This window comes from Sceloporus undulatus, chromosome 3, assembly GCF_019175285.1.
Source record: "Sceloporus undulatus isolate JIND9_A2432 ecotype Alabama chromosome 3, SceUnd_v1.1, whole genome shotgun sequence".
Classification (NCBI taxonomy): domain Eukaryota; kingdom Metazoa; phylum Chordata; class Lepidosauria; order Squamata; family Phrynosomatidae; genus Sceloporus; species Sceloporus undulatus.
The window spans coordinates 17,779,145-17,799,096 of NC_056524.1; the positions used below are offsets into that span (position 1 = coordinate 17,779,145).

Below are 19,952 nucleotides of genomic sequence, written 5' to 3' on the forward strand. Positions count from 1 at the left end.
ATTTCAATTTGAGAAATGTTGGAAGGTAGGGAAGATATGCTTTGATGGTTTTTTTTAGAGTGGAGGATGTTTTTTAAGACCTAAGGGACTGCATCACTATAGCTTGGTATGGCCAGAGCTCAACAAGAAAGAATTTGGAGGTTTGTGAGAAGGAGGACAGGGCATGTTCTCTTTTCTTTTCTTTCGTAGAATAAAGACTGAATTCTATGGGGTCATTCTCACTGGCAGGATGAATCACTTCGTGATTCACTCCTGCCCCAGTTTGGAAAGCGATTTCAAAAGACCCTTAGTTCTCATTATGAAAGGGATGTTTTCCCTTGCCCTGTGTGAATGGTTGTTTTTTTTTTTTTTTGAGGCGATTGTGGTTCCCACTGGCAGCACCACTTTAAACTCACCTGTCAATCATCTGCCGTACTTCTGGCTTAGAAATTGGGGGGGGGATGGAGGCTGAGAGAGTTTGTTGTGAGGCTGAGAGAGTGTGAGGCTGAGAGAGAGTGTGACAAGGAGGATGGCAATGGAGCAAGGCAAGGTGGGGGGTGGAGCAAAGAAGAGGATGAGGATGAGACAGAGGCAAGGCTGGGAAGAGAGCTTGGGGGCCGGGAAGGGAGAAGAGGAGGAGGAGGAGGATGGAAATGGAGGGCATGGGGACCCAGGGAGGTTTGTGAGAAGGAGGACAGGGCATGTTTTCTTTTCTTTTCTTTTCTTTTCTTTCTTTCTTTCTTTTGTAAATACAATTAAGCGCTTAAGGGACAGAGTGCTTTAGCACCTTTGCAAGTAGTTGCTAAACCATTCTGTCACTTAAGCGCTTAGGTGTTGTTGTTTTTAATAAAGGAACCAAACATCACACCAATAATGACAAGACAGCACTGTGGGGGGGGGAGGAATGACATCCTCCAAAAAATGGGGTGTGGTGGTCAAACACCCCTCTGCCATTAGTCCCTCCCTTCCAGAATGCTGCGATTCCAGTCTTTTGTTCCCACTTCCTCCACAAGCTTTGGAATCGCATTTTTTCAAATGAACTCTTTTTAGCTGGTGTCTGGAAAAACCAGTTCTTTTGCCTTTGCCTCAATTCATCATGACAGATTCAATCACATCGCGACAAGAACCAGTTTCAAATGGGAACTAGGGTCATTTAATTCGCTCAGCAATCTGATTCTTTTTCTAGTGGGAATGGGGCCTATGAAAGCTCATGCTGCCAACTTTTTTCTTTCAGTTAGTCTCAAAGGTCCTACAAGATCTCTCTACATACTGATTCTACAGACTAACATGGCTATACCTTTGAAGCCTCCCAGTAGCTCTTGATCCCCTGCCTAATGAATGAGACCAATATGTTCAGCTATTCAACATGGAAGTACTAGAGTTCTGCATGTATATGAGATTTGATGTTCTCCTTCATGCCTGCCAAATGGTGCCATTTGGCTACCTAATGTTCTACATTCCTCTCTGATCTTTGGAAGAAAGGGGAATGATGTTATGGTTTTAAAATAGGATTGGGAAAACTGTGCCTAATATGCTACATGTGGGTCTCAGCTTTTGGAACTCTAAGTTGCTCTTATTCAACCTGGACAACCGTGTAAAGCAAATTCTGTGCATGCTCAAGCTCCATTTAAATGAATGGGGCTTGTGCAGGCGGTGGTGGCACGGCGGCATGCATGCACCATGGGTGCACACCCCATTACTCCTGATGAGACACGCTGCCCCTTCCTCCTTGCGCGGCTTTCAGCGTATGTTGAAAGCCGCGTATGACGCGGGCGCACTGCAGTAAAAGAGTTCTCATACCTGGGGTCAAACATTGATAGGAGCTGGGACTGCGGCTAGGAAATCAGAAGAAGATTAAATATGAGGAGGGCAGCTATGAAAGAACTACAACTGGGTCTTGGACTTCAGCCAAGGTAAAACAATTTTTTTTCTTCTTAAATTTGGACTGAATTTGCATGTTTTACCACTACATCACCAAAATGCTCCTGATGCAAAAAAATTGAGACTTCTTGAGGAATCTATTGTTCTCTTCCTACAAAGAGTCCTGTAACTTCACGGGAGAGGAGACATATTGGATTGCAAAAGAGGGGTCCCTGTTGAGATGCAAATGGACTTTAAATTTCCTGGACTTTGAAAATCTCCCTATTGCCCCATCACCAGAAGGAGCAGGACTCTGCCTGCAAAAGATATCCTCCCCATCATAACATCTTTACTAATGACTGAAACAACTTGTAGGCATCTAACATCTCCAAGTATTTGGGATGTTTTTTCCCCCTCCGGTTTGGTTTGTAACATCTTGCCTGATGAAGGAGCTTCAAAAGCTTGCAATAAGTATATTGTGCATTTCAGTTGGCCAATAACTGATGGATCACTGATGGATTTTTGCTTGTATTTGTTAAACAGCCAACACAGTTACCCATGAATGTTTACCACATATGGATGTGAGAACAGGACAGTTAAGCAAGAAGATAGGAAGAAAATCAATTCATTTGAGATATGGTGCTGGAGAAGAGTGCCTGTGGGTAGTCAAAAAGCCAAACAAATAGGTTCCAGAGCATATCAAGCCAGAAATCTCCCTGAATGCCAAAATGACAAAACTTAGGCTGTCATATTTTGGACATGAAAAGAGAGGACTCGTTAGAAAAAACAATAATGCTGGGAAAGGTGGAGGGAAGCAGAAACAGAGGAAGGCTGCACGCTAGATGGATGGATTCTATTAAGGATATCACATGTATAAATTTTCAGGAATTAAGCAGAGAAGTGGAGGACAGGGAGTCTTGGGGATGTCTCAGCCACAGGGTCACCATGCTTCAAGATTGACTTGAGGGCAGTTAACAGCAAAAGTTGTTTCTAGACTTCTCAAACATTCCCTCGACAGGAAAAACTGATTTGGTGCTTCTAGAAGTAGTGATTTCATATTAATTAGAACAGCTACTGTCCAAAAATTAGTGTGCAAGGATAAAGAGAATTACTAGAACAATCAATGCAGAGAATTGGTAGCCAACAGCAAAAAAAAGAAAGAAACCTCTTCCACATGACCCGAGAGTTTAAATAGAAATTCAAACCAAGAGTGAGGGTGCTGTACGATTAGAAGAGGAATATAATACACAACCACAATGAAATAAAGAAAAGATGGAAAGAATACACAGAAGAAATGTGAAAGGTTGAATAACACATGGGAAGAAAAAACTTACAACAATAAACCTCAAATTTTGGAAACTGAAGTGAAAGCTACACTCAAAGCAATAGGAAATAACAAATCACCAGGAACAAATGTCATCCCAATAGAATTGCTATTGGGACAGAATCAAGCCCAAGGATACGGGCCTGATCCTGCAGGACCTGAGCAGAGAGATTCAGAACAGGGGGTCTTGGAGAAGTCTCATTCACAGGGTTGCCATGAGTCGAAGTTGACTCAAGGGCATTCATAACAACAAAGAACATGACATGGGGACTTGTTGTAATATGCAATTGGCTTTTACAAAAAAAAAACACCTAGGATTTGTTGCACTTCTGTTTTTGAAAAAAAATGAGAAAATTTAACATTTTAAAGGGTGTCCAGATACCTGCAGGTCTCTGAGAGACAAAATTGTACACACACACATACCCCAACCTGCCAAATATCTCCATCCCTGTTTATCAAGGGAAGCATAGTAAACTTTAGATTTCTAACTGATCTTTTCTACTTCAGGAGCCCTTTACCGTGATGGAACAGGTGGCAAAAGCAAAGAAGATGATTTTGTTCTCCCTGGGACTAATTACACATATACATGGCCAGTTACAGATGAGTTTGCACCAGCCCTGACAGATCCACCGTGTCTGACTTGGATTTACCATTCACACATTGACACACCAAAAGACATCAGCACTGGGTTAATTGGACCATTGCTGGTTTGTAAGAAAGGTATGTCGTATAAACTACTCAGTGCTCCTCTAGTGGTGAGCTTTGGCTTTGTGGATCACAACATGTGCAGGTTTGCCCTGACTCCTAATAGATTTTGATACTTTGCTTTAAACCAGTGGTTCTTGATGAGGTGGGGTGGGAGACTTCAGCTCCCAAGAGCCCCATCTGGCAAAACCATTGGTGAAGAACTCTGTGAGTGGATGTTCAACTCCAACTTGAATCCCATTTAGGGAAAAAGGTGAGATATGCAATAGACAAATAAATAAATTCAGCAATACCTGGAGTGACCCTGGTTGAGAATTTCTGCTTTAAAAGATTCTAGTTCAGTAATAATTGTTGTACATATGGCAGCTGAACAGTCTTAGTGCATTTCTAAGCACAATTTAAAATGCTGGTTTATTAACTTAAAAAAACTATATGGCTTAAAATCAGGATAACTAATGGACTGTCTCCTCCCATAAATGTTTTCTTGTTCTTTCCATGTATGTTAATTGTGACTAGTAGAGGTATAGATGAAGGGGAAATGAAAACGTTTTTTATTTCAGTGGTCACATGTAAGCTGTGGAACTATGGAAGCATGTCTTGGCAGAGTTGGTCTGGTACTACCTTGGAAATACTTTTCACTTTTGACAAATTTTTGGTCCACCAGTTTTATTAAGTTACAGAATTAACATCTCTTTCATCTCATACTCTACAGTTGTTAAACTGTGATTTTCCACTGTTGTTTTTGAGAAGTTGTTTTAAAATTGTCATTAGTCACAACGAGCCTTTTTTTAAGAATGGAAAGGGGAGTTTTAAAAAGAAATATGTTCATTCATACATGTATAATTAACTAAAATAGTGTTTCCTGGCCCAGCCTGCTCCCATCCTGCTTTCCCAGGCAGCAACCATTTCACACATTGGAATTCTGTTGAACTGTCAGTCAGGGTGCACCATACTGACATTTCCAGCCCCTTGTTGCAGTGATCTCTGGTGTAATAATCAGAAACAGGGCCCCTCTCACAATTCCTTTTTGCATTGGAGATTGCTGATAAGAGTGGGGTGGGAACATTAGTATACTGCACCCCAACTGATAGGAGAGCAGACTTCCATTGCTTGTGGCTGCTGCCTGGAAAAACAGGATTGTGGTACTTTTATGATAGTGATAATGGTGCCACAATTGTGAATACATAGGGACCATGAGCATGAATCAGTTATGGATATGTAACTCTATAGGTAACACCACATACTCGTCTGTAACTGAGATAGTGAATTCCAGCTGCAATATTGTCTCTCTCTTTGCCTATGCATGGGCTGCTGCCACACCGCATAATTAATACAGTTTAACACTGCTTTAACTGCCATGGTTCCATCTATGGAATCCTGGGATTTGTAGTTTGTTGTGGCACCAGAGCTCTCTGACAGAGAAGGCTTAGTATCTCACAAAACTACAAATCCCAAAATTCCATAGCATTGTGTTATGTTAGTTAAAACAGTGTCACACTGTATTAACGGTGCAGTCTAGATGCAGCCTTGGAGTGCTTCCAGGAAAGGGCATTTTCTGCAACCACCCTGCCTCACATAAAATAGGGGCTGATCACGACCCCCTTCCATTGTTAAGCTCCAGTCCCTGATATGAGGAAATCCCCCTTCCCAGTTGAAAAAGTAAATAGCACATAGGGGTATATTTCTGTTATTTCTAAGCAGTTAGCTCCACTTGGGAAAGGTGTAGAGGGAAGTGTGTTGAGGTTTGGGAAAGGTGTGGCAAGAAGCATAACCTCCTGACTGAGTCGTGCGGCTCAGATGGTACTTTGCCCATATTGCCCCTGATCCAGTTGGAAAGGACATGTTGTGTAGTCCAAAGAGCCTATTTTAAGTTATATGGCTCAGTTAGGGCTTCTTGATGTCCTATGCTTGATGTTCTCTCTGATTTGGAAGGCACTGCATAGGCAAAGCTGGCTCCTGATGCAGAAACCAGAAAAGTGTTACTGATTGGGAGCCAATGATGTCAGGGGCAGGACATGTAGTTGGTGTGGTATGTGGGCACCTCACCCATGGTGCCTTGCTGTGAGGACACCAGACAGTGAGGGTTCAAGGCAGGGTTGCCCCTCACCTGCCTCAGGTGTCACCTTATTTTGCACAGTTCTTGAGCATCATGCAGCTCTTTCTGGGACACTGTTTCAAACATATAGAGAAGCCAAGGAGAAAGGGAACAGCCTTTGAGAGAGCAAGAGAGAGGCTTGTACTAAGGTGAAGAACAAAAACCACAGGAGGGCACACAGAATGTTGTAAGTGTGGAGAGATAAGATAGCCAAGGCTAGAAAGAGCTTTGAAGATAAGGACAAGAGCTCTGTGCTGAATCTGGAAGGGAACACATATCCATGGTAGAAATACCATGCAGGCTTAGAATCAAGTTTGTGCATGGTTTCCTACTAATGAAAGGTAGGTATTTGATTACAATCTGAATTGTCTCCTAATAAATTTACTTGAAGGGTATTTTTATTCCTCACCCACCACCAAAAAATAGCCATGCTAGTCTGTTGTAGCATGAAAAGAAAAGAAAGGCAGGGGAAGAGAAAAAAGAAATCTAGCGGCATCTTTAAGACTTACTGATTTATATTTTAGCAAGAGCTTTCGTGGATATTGGTCCACTTCTTCAGATGCAATACAGAGTGACATTAAAGCCTGAGGTTATTAAAGATGGGCAAAATTCAGTAAAGGACTTACCATACCTCTTTGTAAGTGGCCTTGTATCTGTGGGAAATAGAATTGAGCAGTTTTGCAACATATGTATTCAGCAAGGGGCTGACATATTATTACATACGGGAACAAGCAAAGTGACTAATAAATAGTGAGACTGATGCACACAGACGCAGGCTAGAGAGTTTTGATGCACACTGATAAAGCCTGATGTGCATCAGGATATTCTTGCTGGTCTCAAATTATGCATCTTCATTATTCACTCACAGGGTTTCTTAGGCCCAAGACAGACGGGCTGAAAGGAACGTGGCAGCAGCGATACTAGGGTTCCGGACTGCACAGCAACCGCATAGTCCGGAACTCTAGTATGTACTGGCGGCGGCCTGATGGCAGTGGCCCATTCACATGGATGCTGCCATCTTGATGTAAGGGACGCATAGCGTCCGCACGTCTCTGCACATTCGTTACATCACAAGTGCGCCAATGGCATACTTGTGACATAACCTGGGTGCCGCTAAAAGAACCTGGAAGAATCCAGAAGAACCAGGTTCTTTTTACTCCAGAGGGACGTCGCGCAGTCTGGCAGCTGCGGTGTCCCTCCGGAGTTAAAATGGGCACCTGCAGACCACCATTTTCGGGTGGTCTGTACTGCGCCTTAGTGTCTCTGGTACTTAGCTACATATATGTAAAGTTATGTAACATAGATCACAATAGAGATTTCCAGTTCCTTTTAATACAGTTGTGGAAGTAGGATAAAATGCAACAGGATCCAGAAAGATGTAAATTATGACCCTCACCAGCAATCTTCCAAAGGCTATGGGATGATACCGGTTTTTCAGGTCTTTATAACTGACAGTTAGTATTGATGTGTGAAAGCAATGAATCTGCTTATTAAAAGCTGGTTCCCTTGTGGTCAAAACCTTCTCTAAGGAAATTCCTTTTGTAATATGTGCAGTTGTAAGGACTTGTGCATTAATATATTAAGGTTAATTAAATTAATTTTGGTTGCTTTCTTAAGGATTATTAGACAATAACTTAGAGTCAGTGACCCATGACACCAAAGGCTTTGCTCTGATGTTCAGCATTGTGGATGAAAATCTCAGTTGGTATCTGGATGAGAATATAAACACCTTCTGCTTAGATCCCAGCACGGTTGATAAAGATGACAAAGATTTCCAGTTCAGCAACAAGATGCACGGTGAGAGTCAATGTTACAGGGTACAACACTGGTTTTGTGGTTCTTTGGGGTGTGATTTCTAGCTGCTCTTACTTGTTTTAATTGTAGAATCCCATAATGTACTCAGTCACTGAGTCAGAATATTAATGCCTCTTGCTTGCGCTATTCACAGCTTGATATACAGGCCATTCAGGATTTGGTACCTTCACTTTCAAGCTGTTCCTCTCACAGGCAAATTCTTGAACCCTGTGCCATCTCTACATCTCTTCCAATAAAAGAGAGATCATGCTATAAACAGCCTATTGTGAAAAAACTTTTGCCATTTATTGTGAGAAAATAGTCAGGCTTCAACATGTACACTGTTGTTGCTGGTTTATTTGCTGTTAGCTTCAACTTACAGTGACCCTATGAATTAGAGACCTCCAAGAGCCCCTGCTCAACACTCCTGTTGCTTCCTTTATTGCAGTGTTTCCCAAACTTTGGTACTCCAGGTGTTTTGGATTTCCACTCCCAGAAGCCCTAGTCCAAAACATCTGGAGGACCAAAGTTTGGGAAGCACTGCTTTATCGAATCAACTTATTTGTTGTCTTCCTCTTCCCTATTGTTTTCCACTTTTCTGAGCATCGCTATCTTTTGCAATGAGTCATATTACTTCATGATGTGGCTGAAGTACAATAGCCTCAGTTTAGTAATTTTTGCTTCTAATGAGAGTTCAGGCAGGATTAGCTCTTGGAGCCATTTATTTGTCTTTTTGACGGTCCATGGAATCCATAGAACCCCTCTCCAGTTCCACATTTCAGATGAGTTGATTCTGTTCATGTCAGCTTTCTTCACTGTCCACCTTTCATATCCACACATAGAAATCAGGAATACTATGGCATGGATGACTCTGTACTGCCCATGGAGGGGAAACACTCATCCATACTGTATTAAAACCTTTATTAATAAGTTGGTGAAAGTGCAGCCCCAGTTAGGCCTCTCCAGCCCTTGGTTTGCAGCCTTCCAGGAGGCTTAAGGTCCTCCACTACTTCCAGATTTTTTCAAATCACCATAAAAATACCCACTTTACCATAAATCATAGCTATTTGGGTTCCCTTGCCCCCAACTACCTCCCAAATTCCCCCAAATGCAGGAAAAAACAACAAGATGGCTGGTTTTTCAGGCAGAAATTGAAAGGAGGTGGAAATTTGTCCTTAATGCCATCTAGTCTGTATATTTGTCTTGAGATATAAAGAATAAGGTGGGTCTGCAGACTCTCAGATGGGGCTGATTGGATAATATAATTGTAATAGATTTCACCTGGAAATACCCCTAGACTTGCTGGGAGAGAGGAAATACCAATTGATTTTTAATTTTGATAATACTGTACATCATTGTCTCTATCTTGTGTGAAGCTCACAGGCTCCTTTGTTAATGGGAAACAGACAGTAATGAAGCATTCTTTACATTGATAAGGCTGGCGACAATTTTGGATGTTAGATTGGCAAAGGATGTCAATAGAAAGCAGGCTGGGTACCTCAGTGAGCTACTGAAGTGCATAATGCAGTATCTGTCTGGGCAATTCAGTATCCTCAGGCCCTGGAGTGAGCTTGCTCACTGGATCTTCTAGGAGAGGAAGGAGTAAAGAGAGCTTCCCGGTATGGCTAGGCCTTGTGTAGGTATCATGTATCTTCTGGTTTTCCCGTTGGTTTGCTCCTCCTTTAATCCTGATTTGGAATCATCAAGCAGGAAGTGATCACAAAGATTGTGCTTATTTCAGTCTGGAAGATATTGTCTTAAAATTCCCACAACTTGTTACCACTATATCATCCTGAGAACATCTTTCCTGATCTCCTTTCATACGGGAAGTTAAACAGGTTGGGCTGGTTAGTACTTGAATTTTCTCATAGAGACTGCATGACCAGGCAAGGATGTCCAGGTAGGGCTAGCAAAAAATCCTGATTCCTAGCCTAGAGAGCCACTGCCAGTTAGAATTGAGACTATTGGGCTTGATAGACCAGTTGCCTAAATCGGTAAGGCAGCCTCCTGTGTTCCCAATCAGGGGGTGTAGAATCAGTGTTGGAAGTGACTTTTGATGTTATCTAGTCCTATTTTACTGCTCATTGCGGCATACAAATACAGTATTTGCCATCAGATAAATACCCAGAGAAGGAAAGCCTACCACTTTCTCCTGTAAAGAAAAGCCTACTGGTTAATTTGTTCCACTGTTAAACAGCTCTTTCTGTTAGTGAGTTTCTTCTCATGTTTAGCATAATGTTGCAAGGCTAGCCTAATTTTTAACAGCAGGGTTGTGTATTTGACCTGCCAATATTCTCAGGATTTGTTCTGTTTGCTGTTATTCATGTTACTATAACTCAAGGATTGTCTTCTGTAATTATATTTTGTGTTTCTAGCAATTAATGGCTATATATTTGGAAACCTCCCTGGCTTGGAGATGTGTGCTGGTGAACAGGTGTCCTGGCATTTATTCGGAATGGGTACTGAAACAGATGTTCACTCTGTGCAGTTCTTTGGTCACACTTTCATTGAGAGAGGACACAGGGCAGATGTCGCCAGCCTCTTTCCAGCCACCTTCATCACAGCAGAAATGATAGCAGAGAATGTTGGGAAGTGGCTTGTGACCTGTCAAGTCATCCATCATATAGACGGTAAAGTATATGTCGTTCAAGAAGCAACAATAAATTGAGTATTCAATATCACAGACAGGCCACAAACACTACTGTTCTCATTTTCACCAACAACAATGATGATGGTGATGATGCACTATTAATTTGCATGGCGCCTTACAGGGAGTGTGTCTGCACTGCACAGTTACAGCAGTCTGATACCTCTTTAACTGTCATGACTTCTTCCTGCAGAATCTTGAGCTCTGTATTTGGGGAAGGTACTTGGGGCCAAAGTATATGAGATCCCCAGCTCTGCAATTAGAAGTTAATAGCATGTTTTCCTCCCCAGTAGTGTAATTACTTCAGAGCTTCTTGCTTGAGCCATCAGATTTGCAAATGAAACCTAGGTTTACCTTCTCATGAGCAGTCACCAGACAAAGCAGTTTACTCTGAAAAATATGGAGGTGAGAAAAACTCTTGCTAGGGCAATCATATGCTTTGTATTATATAGTCACCCCTCCGTTTTCACAGGAGATCTGTCTGGACCTCCCCCAACACACACGCAAAAACAAAAAATTGCCAATATTCGAACCCCATTGGCTTGAATGGCAGCGCGTGCCCCATTTTGTCCCCGTCTGTTTGCCGCCCACAAACGGTCAGCAGGTGCGGACTCCAAATCTGCGAAAACAGAGGGATGATTGAATAGCTGTGTTAGTCTGTGGAATCAGTATATAGAGAGATCTTGTAGCACCTTTGAGACTAACTGAAAGAAAGAAGTTGGCAGAAGTAGACTGAAGTCTATGAAAGCTCATGCTGCCAACTTCTTTTTTTCAGTTAGTCTCAAAGGTGCTACAAGATCTCTCTATATGTTTTTTATTACTTTGGGAAGCACTGGTTTTAAGTGTAGGGCTGATTGTTTTGTTTACCTTGACTTGCAGAATTTTTTGCTAGAGTGTTCTAGCACTTTTGCTCAAGGAAGTGCTGTAAAGCTCTCTCATGAAGAATTCTAAGTACAATACCACATGGTTGTTGTGTGCTTTCATGTTGTTTCTGACTTATGGCAACCTTAAGATGAACCTATCACAGGATTTTCTTCGGAAGATTTCTTCAGAGGGGGCTTGTTATTGCCTTCCTCTAAGGCTGAGAGAGTGAGACTTGCCCAGTAAGTTTCCATGGCTGAATGGGGATTCAAACCCTGGTCCCCAGAGTCATAATCCAATACTCACACCACTGCTAAACCATGCTGCCTCTCTCCAGGCTATAAACACCAGGGTGGAGGCAAGACAATTAAAATGACATCAAACTGCTATACCTGTGTTGTGTAGATAAATTGTATAAACAAGCAGTACAGTATAAACAGGAAGACTGAATTTGTAATGTGAAATAAGCATAGGTTAAACAGACCATTGCCAATATCCTACATGGTCACACATAACAGCAATAAGTTGGATAGTCAATATTCTGTATATGGAACTCAGCTGCTCTTCGTCCAGCCAAACACAAGTTGATGACATCTTCTGGTCATCTGGAGGTCTCAGCAGATCGTGTTGTCAGTATGATCTAGCTATGGAAACATAGCAAGACACTTTTCTGATCCCACCCCTGGTCTCTACTAGCAACAGAATGGCCATAGAAGGAAGCTATCACAGCAATACAATGAGTTTTTTAATTTTTTATTTATTTAGGTATTTATACCCCGCCCTTCAGCCCTAATGGCTCTCAGAACGGCTTAGAATTATTATTTTTAATCAGACAGTTAAGAGTTGGGCAAGGGCTTTGGTCATTGCAAAGGAAAGAAGGGAATACCAACTTCCATCATCTCTGGACTAAATATGTTCCTATATTTAGTCCTGAAAATGTAGGAATGTTTGAGTGATCCAGTTATATGTGATGCAGCAGAGTCAGAGTGCATCTGTGCTGCCCGCTTATAGCAGTTTGATATCACTTTGGTTATCATGATTCCATACTATTTCAGTATGTTCTGGGATACAAAAATGCCCCATGTACATAAGAGTGTTTGTGGGTATTCAACAATATTGAAACACCGAGAATCAGAAAATTGGTATCCACATTATATTTTATTTTGAGTAATTATCTTCCTTTCCTTTTTGCAAATGGTCATCACCAACACAGTTTTTGTGACTTAAATATACTAGTTTTGGGGAAAGATGGTTGGTTTGTATTAGCATAAACAGAAAGGGAGAGTGAATGAATGAGTGGAGAATTCAGTAGCATATCTTAGAGTAATTTACTTCAGCAAGAACCTGAAGCTGATTAAAATCCACAAAAATATCATACTGAAATAAATCAGTTAGTTTTAAAGATGGTGTTGAATACCTTGTCCCAAATTTTTTTAATATTAAAAACATTGTTTCCTTTGTTTTTGTTTAAACAAAAGTTTGACATGGCGGGTGATTGAAACTCAGGGACATTTTTTGCAACTCCTCAGGTGGCAATGTCATTAAATGCCTGCTTTGTAGATCTAGTACTGGTGAAATCTGGAACACAGTGTGACTCTTGGAGATTAAAATGTCCCATTTGTCTTAATGAAGGTTAAGTATTTCATTCATTCATTCATTCATTTCTTGTGACATGCTGGTAATTCTCTTTTAGCACACTGATTATCCTCGATAATAGCCCAGTGTGGAAATTACAGCATCAGAAGAATTGGTTGTATTGCAAGGTCAAAAGAGATGAAATGCTTCTTATGAGTGTTTTCTGCACCACAGCTGGTATGATGGGATTGTTCAACATCAAGGCCTGCAACCACAACATTACAAGGCCTTCAGAGAGTGGACAGGAAAGAAGATATTTCATTGCTGCTGAAAGAATTCTGTGGGATTATGGACCTGGTGGCATTGATAAATTCACCGGGCAGGCTTTAAATGCTACTGGAAGGCAAGTGTCCAGCTTGATATCACTCTAGTCCAGATTTTTTCCTTATTTTCTTTGAACTGAAAGCTGAAGTTTTCTTTAATATATGTCACATGCCATGTCCTGGTGGCACAGTGGTTAAATGCCTGTACTGCTGCCACTCACTCAAAACCATAAGGTTGCGAGTTCAGCAAAACGGCTCAACTCAGGCTTGCATCCTTCCAAGGTTGCTAAAATGAGTACACAGATTGTTGGGGCAAATTAGCTTACAGTTGTAAACCGCTTAGACTCTGCTTAGGCGGTATGAAGCAGTATACTGTATAAATGAAGCTTGTTTGTATAGGAGTTAGTGGGAAATTGCTTGTATTCATTTCTCAAACCAGTATACTATCTTTCCTGTGAAAAATGCAGGTCACCATCCTGAGGGCTATTCCTTTCATGTTCTCTATAACCAAGGCACACACTCTCAGCCTCGGGGGAAGACAATGGCAAATCTCTTCTAAACAAATCTTACCAAGGAACCCCTGTGATAGGCCGCCCTAAGTCAGAAATGTCTCGAAGGCACAGCAATAACAATAACTGTTGGGGCATGGAGAAGGGCTTTTCCAATAGATTTCAGTGCTAAGGCAGGCATATGTAGAGAGAAAGACATTACCTCATGTAGTTGATTGTGGAGCAGTTATAGATCCGTAACAGCAGTATAGCATGCCAGCCAGTGTTTCCAAACTCCAGTTGCAGTCCTTGGCAAATAGCTACTTCTGAGAGTAACCTTCCTCATAGGTTTGTTACAAGGCTAAAACTGCAGCTCAGAGTTGCTGGGAGATTTTTTTAAAAAAATAAAAAATAAATAACAAAATAAATAACCTGTTTCACATAATGTTTAGTTCATTCCAAAGCTGAGGGTTTTATCATTGTGCTTTAAACTGTTGTCAATATCATACTACACCATTATAATGTTTTTATTCCATTTTAATTGCTATGGTTGCCTCCTGTGAAATAGCTGAATAAGGCCTAAGAGCTCTCTGCCTGAGAATTCTGAATGCATCTCTCCAATCTGCAAATCCCAGGATTCCACAGGAGGCAGCCATAGCAGTTAAAGTGGAATAATAGTGCTATAACAGTATAGTGTGATATTCAGCTATGTATTACAAATCTGTGACAAGCCTTACAATGAGAGACAATGTCTTGTCATCTCACAGTGACTCAGAACCTTTCTTCAGACAAGGAGAAGATCGAATAGGAGGGAGATATTGGAAAGTTCACTATGTAGCCTACACCGACAGAAGGTTTTCCAAAAAGGAGAGACTTGAAGATGCTGCTCACCTTGGCATACTTGGTACGACTGAAGAGTTCAAATATTGACTCTTCTCTCACTTCTGGATTCAGTCACATCACTGACCATGATGTGAGTTTGTGGTTTGCCAACACAGTGAAATAAACCTATACAGGTATACCACAGTTAACAAAGTCTCCTTCTCCCCATTTTTATCCCCATAAGAGTCCTGTGAGGTAGGTGAGGAGGGAGAGGGGGAGAGAAAGTTTGACCCATATTAATTCAGTGAGCAAATCAGCTCATTTATCTCCCCCTGTTTTCAAGGCCCAGTTATCAAAGCTGAAGTTGGAGATACAATTTTGATTACGTTTGCTAATAAAGCAGACAAGAACCACAGCATGATGCCTCATGGTGTAGCTTTCAACAAGTCGTCAGAAGGAGCGTCTTATGTGGATGGTGAGTTAATAAAATAAAATAAAATAAAACTTTTATTTATATCCTGCTTTTCTGCTATAACAGCAAAGCAGCTTACATTTTTATAACTGATACAATACATAATCAACAATACAGATACAAATTTTACCCCCCTTTAAAAAGAATTAAATCTGTTACAATTTAAAATATAATCTGTTAAAAACTATTGATAACAATAATTAAAATAGTTGATTTAAAAAAGTTGATAATGCTGTTCCTTGTCTGTTTGTTTGTCTGTCTATCTATCACATTTACATTCCACCCTCTTTCTATGGGTCACAATGATACATATGCATATGATATGTTTTGGATATAAATGACTTCTTATTAATAATGGTAATAATGACTACTACTACTATTACTACTTGCAACATGCAACTTTATTCTCTGATTCTAGATTCTTGGATATAGTTCAAATCAGTGATGGTCCAGAATTACTGTCAGTAACACCAGAGATTATGATGATTATGATGATGAATCTGGGTTTTAGCATTCTTAACAAATTTGGAGCGTTCTTTTTTATCACCTCTATGTATATTTTTAAGGGTATGAGAAGCATGGAGCCCATGTTAAACCTGGTGACGTCTTTGAATACAAATGGAGAGTTCCTGAAAGTGTTGGCCCAACAGACAGTGATCCACCTTGTCTCACCTACCTATACTATTCAGCAACTGATCCAGTGATGGACACCCAATCTGGTCTTGTGGGACCTCTAATAATCTGTAAAAAGGATTCTCTGGAACCTGATGGATCACAGGTACATATCCTGATGGGTTTCCAACTGAACACATTCCAAATGAATGAGCCTAGGTTGAACCTGGTAGCTTGTATTGACTTGTATTGATTGCACTCATTGGAAATGTATGAACTAGAATCACTTTGCTGGAGCAGGGTAAAGTTAATCTAGTTCCACTTTGTGTCTCCAACAGGGAGAACAAAATGTCCTCTGGAAAGTCACAAAGATCCTAAATGAGATAGGTGCACATGCCAATTTTATCTATCAGTTCAAAAATATGAACCATCATACCTGGATTGGGTACATCATAGCATAATGGGAGAAGAGGTTATGTAAAAAGCCAGAGGAACCCAGGGTATCGTTCACTCTGAGAACTCTTGTGAGGCAGGGCTACCATTAGGAACTGTCTGGATCAGCAACTGTTTGGCCATGCTGGCCTGGGGATACTGAAAGTTACACTGTAGTTCAAAAAATAGTTTTCCATGTTCCGGCCTGGATGTTGCAGAGGGACATCTACTAAAAGAAGTCCTTGGTGAATGTACTGTTAGTAAGTTCCATTGATTCAGCTGGTCTGCTCTAATTAAGACTAGCAGTTTAGGCCCAGCTAGTCTATTCCATTCTCCCTCCTTCCCAATGTTCCATTTCCTTTCTTGTCCCTAGTCAACATTCAATGCCTGCTGAGCATGTGCAGCCTTAGTTCTGTTGCTTGTGTTCGCTTGGTCTTAATGTTCCCCTTTTAAAAATATGTGTGCAATTCCTGATATTCCACCAAGCCGTGTGTGTGTGTGTGTGTGTGTGTGTGTGTGTACATGATGTTCTTATGGCAGGGTGGGAAAGGTGTGGCATCCAGGCTTCATGTGACTTTCAGGACCACTTTAGGGCCCCTTAGGGTCCTTGAATGGTGAAATAATATTTGCTTTGCACCTTCCCCTCCACAAATAAAACAAATATTTTAATTACAATTTATTAATACATTCTAAAACAAAACATGACAACAAACAGTACACCAAAACAACAATAAAGGCAAGAACCCAGATAAGGCCTTGAAAATTATAGATAAAAGGTGTATTCAAGGATCCTGAAAGTAGAGTTGCCATAGGTTAGGACCTCCAAACCGGGACAAATGTCAGACAAATGTAGGACAACATTTTCAAATGTAGGGCACTTTAAAAAATGGAGGACATGCGAAACCACGCTCCTTCCTGGCCTCTGTGGAGGCCTTGGCCTCCTCAGAGGCCGGGAAGGAAGAAGGAGGCCACCCACGTTCACCGTGATCGCAGTGGCTCCCCACATGCCTTCCCAGCCTCTGCAGAGGCCTCGGCCTCTTCAGAGGCTGGGAAGGAGGGAGGAGGCCACGGGGCGGTGGGGAGGGTGGCGTGGCCGCGCACAGGAGGCGCTGCCTCCACCTTCGCCTCCTCCGCCCCAGGCCGCACAGCCCTCCTCTTCCTCTGCCTCCTTCGCGCAGCCATGCGCGGTGGAGGAGGAGGAGGGCAGCAGCGAGGCCCCGGTCGCGGTGCAACCCAGCTGCAACCGGGGTTGTCCCGGGTTTTGGCGGCACCCGGGACGGGAGGGGCCCAGGGCTGCCAAAACCAGGACAATCCCGGTTGCAGCCGGGTTATGACAACCCTACCTCAAAGACATCTTTCCATAACACATTAGTTAAAATTGGGGGATGTCTAGAGACTAAATCTTGCTGGATGTATTCAATAAATGGGTGCCAAATCTTATGAAAGGTCAATCCAGAGTGTAAGCCTCTTGCTGTGCTGTTATTATCTGCCATTTTCTCCATTGACCACAAGTCCCAGAGTCTAGTCCACCATCCTGCAATATTCGACTTTCCAGTTCTTAGCTATCTCAAGCCTAGCAACAACCAGAAGCAAACTAATGAGCTCTTTATGCTGCAGGGTTTTATTTTCATTCATAAAAACAGAGAACAGGAGCAGGAGTGGTGATAATATTTTTATTTTTATTTTTTTGCTTCAGAATGTCCAAACATGATTTCTAGGGGGTGTGCAGGACCCTTCCATGTGCTTGGAGCCCCCCTGGATCTCCCAGGGGTGAAGATGAATTATTGTGATTATATATATATATATATATATATGCCTCAAAATGTCCTCTATGGAACCAAGAAGGCCCCAGCACATGCCCCCATGTCCCATAAAGGGTTTTTTTTTAGAGGGAGGAAGCAGTTGCTAGCTCTCCAAGGTCTCCTGTACAGGTGATATGGCCCCTTCAGCTTTCACAGTCGCCCCTACCCTGCACTATGGAAACTGTAGAGGCAATGTCATTCACAGCCTGAGTATTGGCAAAGACAGAATGGTTTTAGAATAAAGTAATTGATTTTTGCTCTAGAATATTTTGCATAATGGACTTCCCACTTCAGAACAGGGCTTCAAATACAGTAGCGACATTTTCGAACAGCTCCACTCTGACATTCTGTACTGCAATGCCACTTTATTTATTTATTTAAGACTATTCTAATGTAATGATTCCTTTCTGATCTCATGTTTACAGTTTCTTTTTTAAAAGTGTGTATTATTTGGAACTTTTTTATTTTTTGCTTGCAGAAAGGGATAGACAAAGAATTCTATTTGCTCTTTGCAATTATGGATGAGAATCTGAGTTTCTATCTTGACACAAACATTGAGGCATTTACTGGTGATCCCTCAATAGTTAATAAGGAAGATGAGGATTTCCAAGAATCCAACACAATGCATGGTAAGAAGTGTGCCGGTTTTTTAGGAAGTGAGGATGGCTGGAGTCTTTGGGTATTATAAAGCAGAAATTCCCATTTAGTTAAAGGAACTGGGATACCAAAGAGTGGAGGGAGAGTCTTCTCTGTTCCATCTCTCAGTTTGTCCCCATTGCTGGAATACCATCACCAGGAAAGAAAGGAGGGAAAAGTCTTGCCTTCCCTTGCTCTGTATGCCTTACCATATCGTTAGAATGTCACTACTGTACAATGGCAGTTCATAGTTGATGGGGCTCTGAATCCTCTTCCAGCAATTATTAGTGGAACTTGCCCATCACTACCAAAGACTTATATGCAATCATATTTTTGTGTCTATTTTAATTGTTCCATGTCAGCATTTTTATACAGTGAACAAGTAATGATAGCCATGGGATCACAGAATCATAAAATTGGAGGGGGACCCAAGGCCCATCGAATTCAACCTCCTTCGCAGTGCAACATCTCCAGCTAGAGCAGCAGACCAGCAGCTAGCTGTTTAGTCCATTTTTAAAGATGTCCAGACTGAGAGCAACCACTACCTCTCTAGGAAACTGGTTCCATTGCTAAAGTGCTCCTATGGTCAAGAGGTTTCTTTCTACTGTTCAATCAACATCTAACCTCCTGTAACTTAAAGCCATTAGAACTGGTCCTCTGGGGAGGCAGAGAACAGGTCTGTCCCCTCCTCTTCTCTAAAGACCAGAGTTCGATTCCCCACTCAGCCATGAAGCCCACTGGGTGACCTTGGGCAAGTCACATGCTCTCAGCCTCAGGGGAAGGCAATGGCAAATCTCCTCTGAACAAATCTTGTCAAGAAAACTCCTCGATAACAACGCCTTAGGGTCTCCATAAGTCAGGAATGACTTGAAGGCACACAACAACAAACCCTTAGGGCACCAGTTCCTGTCTGACCATGAAAGCTAAGCAGAGACAGCCCTGGTTATTTCTTGGATGGGATACCTCCAACAAATACCAGGTGTTGTCAGCTATATTTCAAAGGAAGGAAGTGGCAAAAGCACTTCTGAGTATTTCTTGCCTAAGAAAACCCTATGAAATTCATAGGCTCGCCATAGGTTGACAGGTGACTTAAAGGCACATACACACAGAAGGGCTGGTGGCTCCAATTTCAGTGGCACAGTGAATCTACCTGAGAGCTTTCCAGTGTGCTGAAACCTATCCTCCAGTAGGCTTAGGACCTTAGATAGTTGTGTTTTTTTTAATTCAGACTAATATCTGGAGTGGATTCGCTGTCCCACTGACCCCACAGCCACCAGTGTAGTTTCTCTCTTGCATTCTTTAATGCTTTGGAACTTTCTTTGTGTTCTTTGGTTTTTTTGACAGGGAGATCAACTGCAGAAGCCCATGATTCCACACTTTTCTTTTCCCATAACTATAAGACTTCACTTTCACAAGCAAAGCCCATTTCCAGGTGTTTTTTAAAACTAAAATTAAAAAACTTCCACTTTGTTGAAGAAACACCCTGAAATGTGGGAGGAGGACCTATACCTTGAACCCACTAGAG

The 19,952-nt window shown here is 41.7% G+C and overlaps 1 protein-coding gene across 4 annotated transcripts in view; it reads left to right on the top strand.

The window, feature by feature from the left end:
- Positions 1–19,952, top strand: part of HEPHL1 (hephaestin like 1) — a 60,727-nt gene that overhangs the window by 4,287 nt on the left and 36,488 nt on the right. The window contains exons 1-9 of one of the 4 annotated variants that reach the window (XM_042460207.1): positions 628–657; positions 3,671–3,883; positions 7,581–7,760; positions 10,133–10,387; positions 13,075–13,243; positions 14,419–14,555; positions 14,817–14,948; positions 15,512–15,723; positions 18,270–18,420. In XM_042460207.1, coding sequence (XP_042316141.1) covers positions 633–657; positions 3,671–3,883; positions 7,581–7,760; positions 10,133–10,387; positions 13,075–13,243; positions 14,419–14,555; positions 14,817–14,948; positions 15,512–15,723; positions 18,270–18,420 — 1,474 coding nt within the window. In that variant the 5' untranslated portion in view covers positions 628–632. Of the gene's footprint in view, positions 1–627; positions 658–3,670; positions 3,884–7,580; positions 7,761–10,132; positions 10,388–13,074; positions 13,244–14,418; positions 14,556–14,816; positions 14,949–15,511; positions 15,724–18,269; positions 18,421–19,952 lie in introns of those variants that run through there. The other 3 variants (XM_042460205.1, XM_042460206.1, XM_042460208.1) reach the window with 3 other exon arrangements.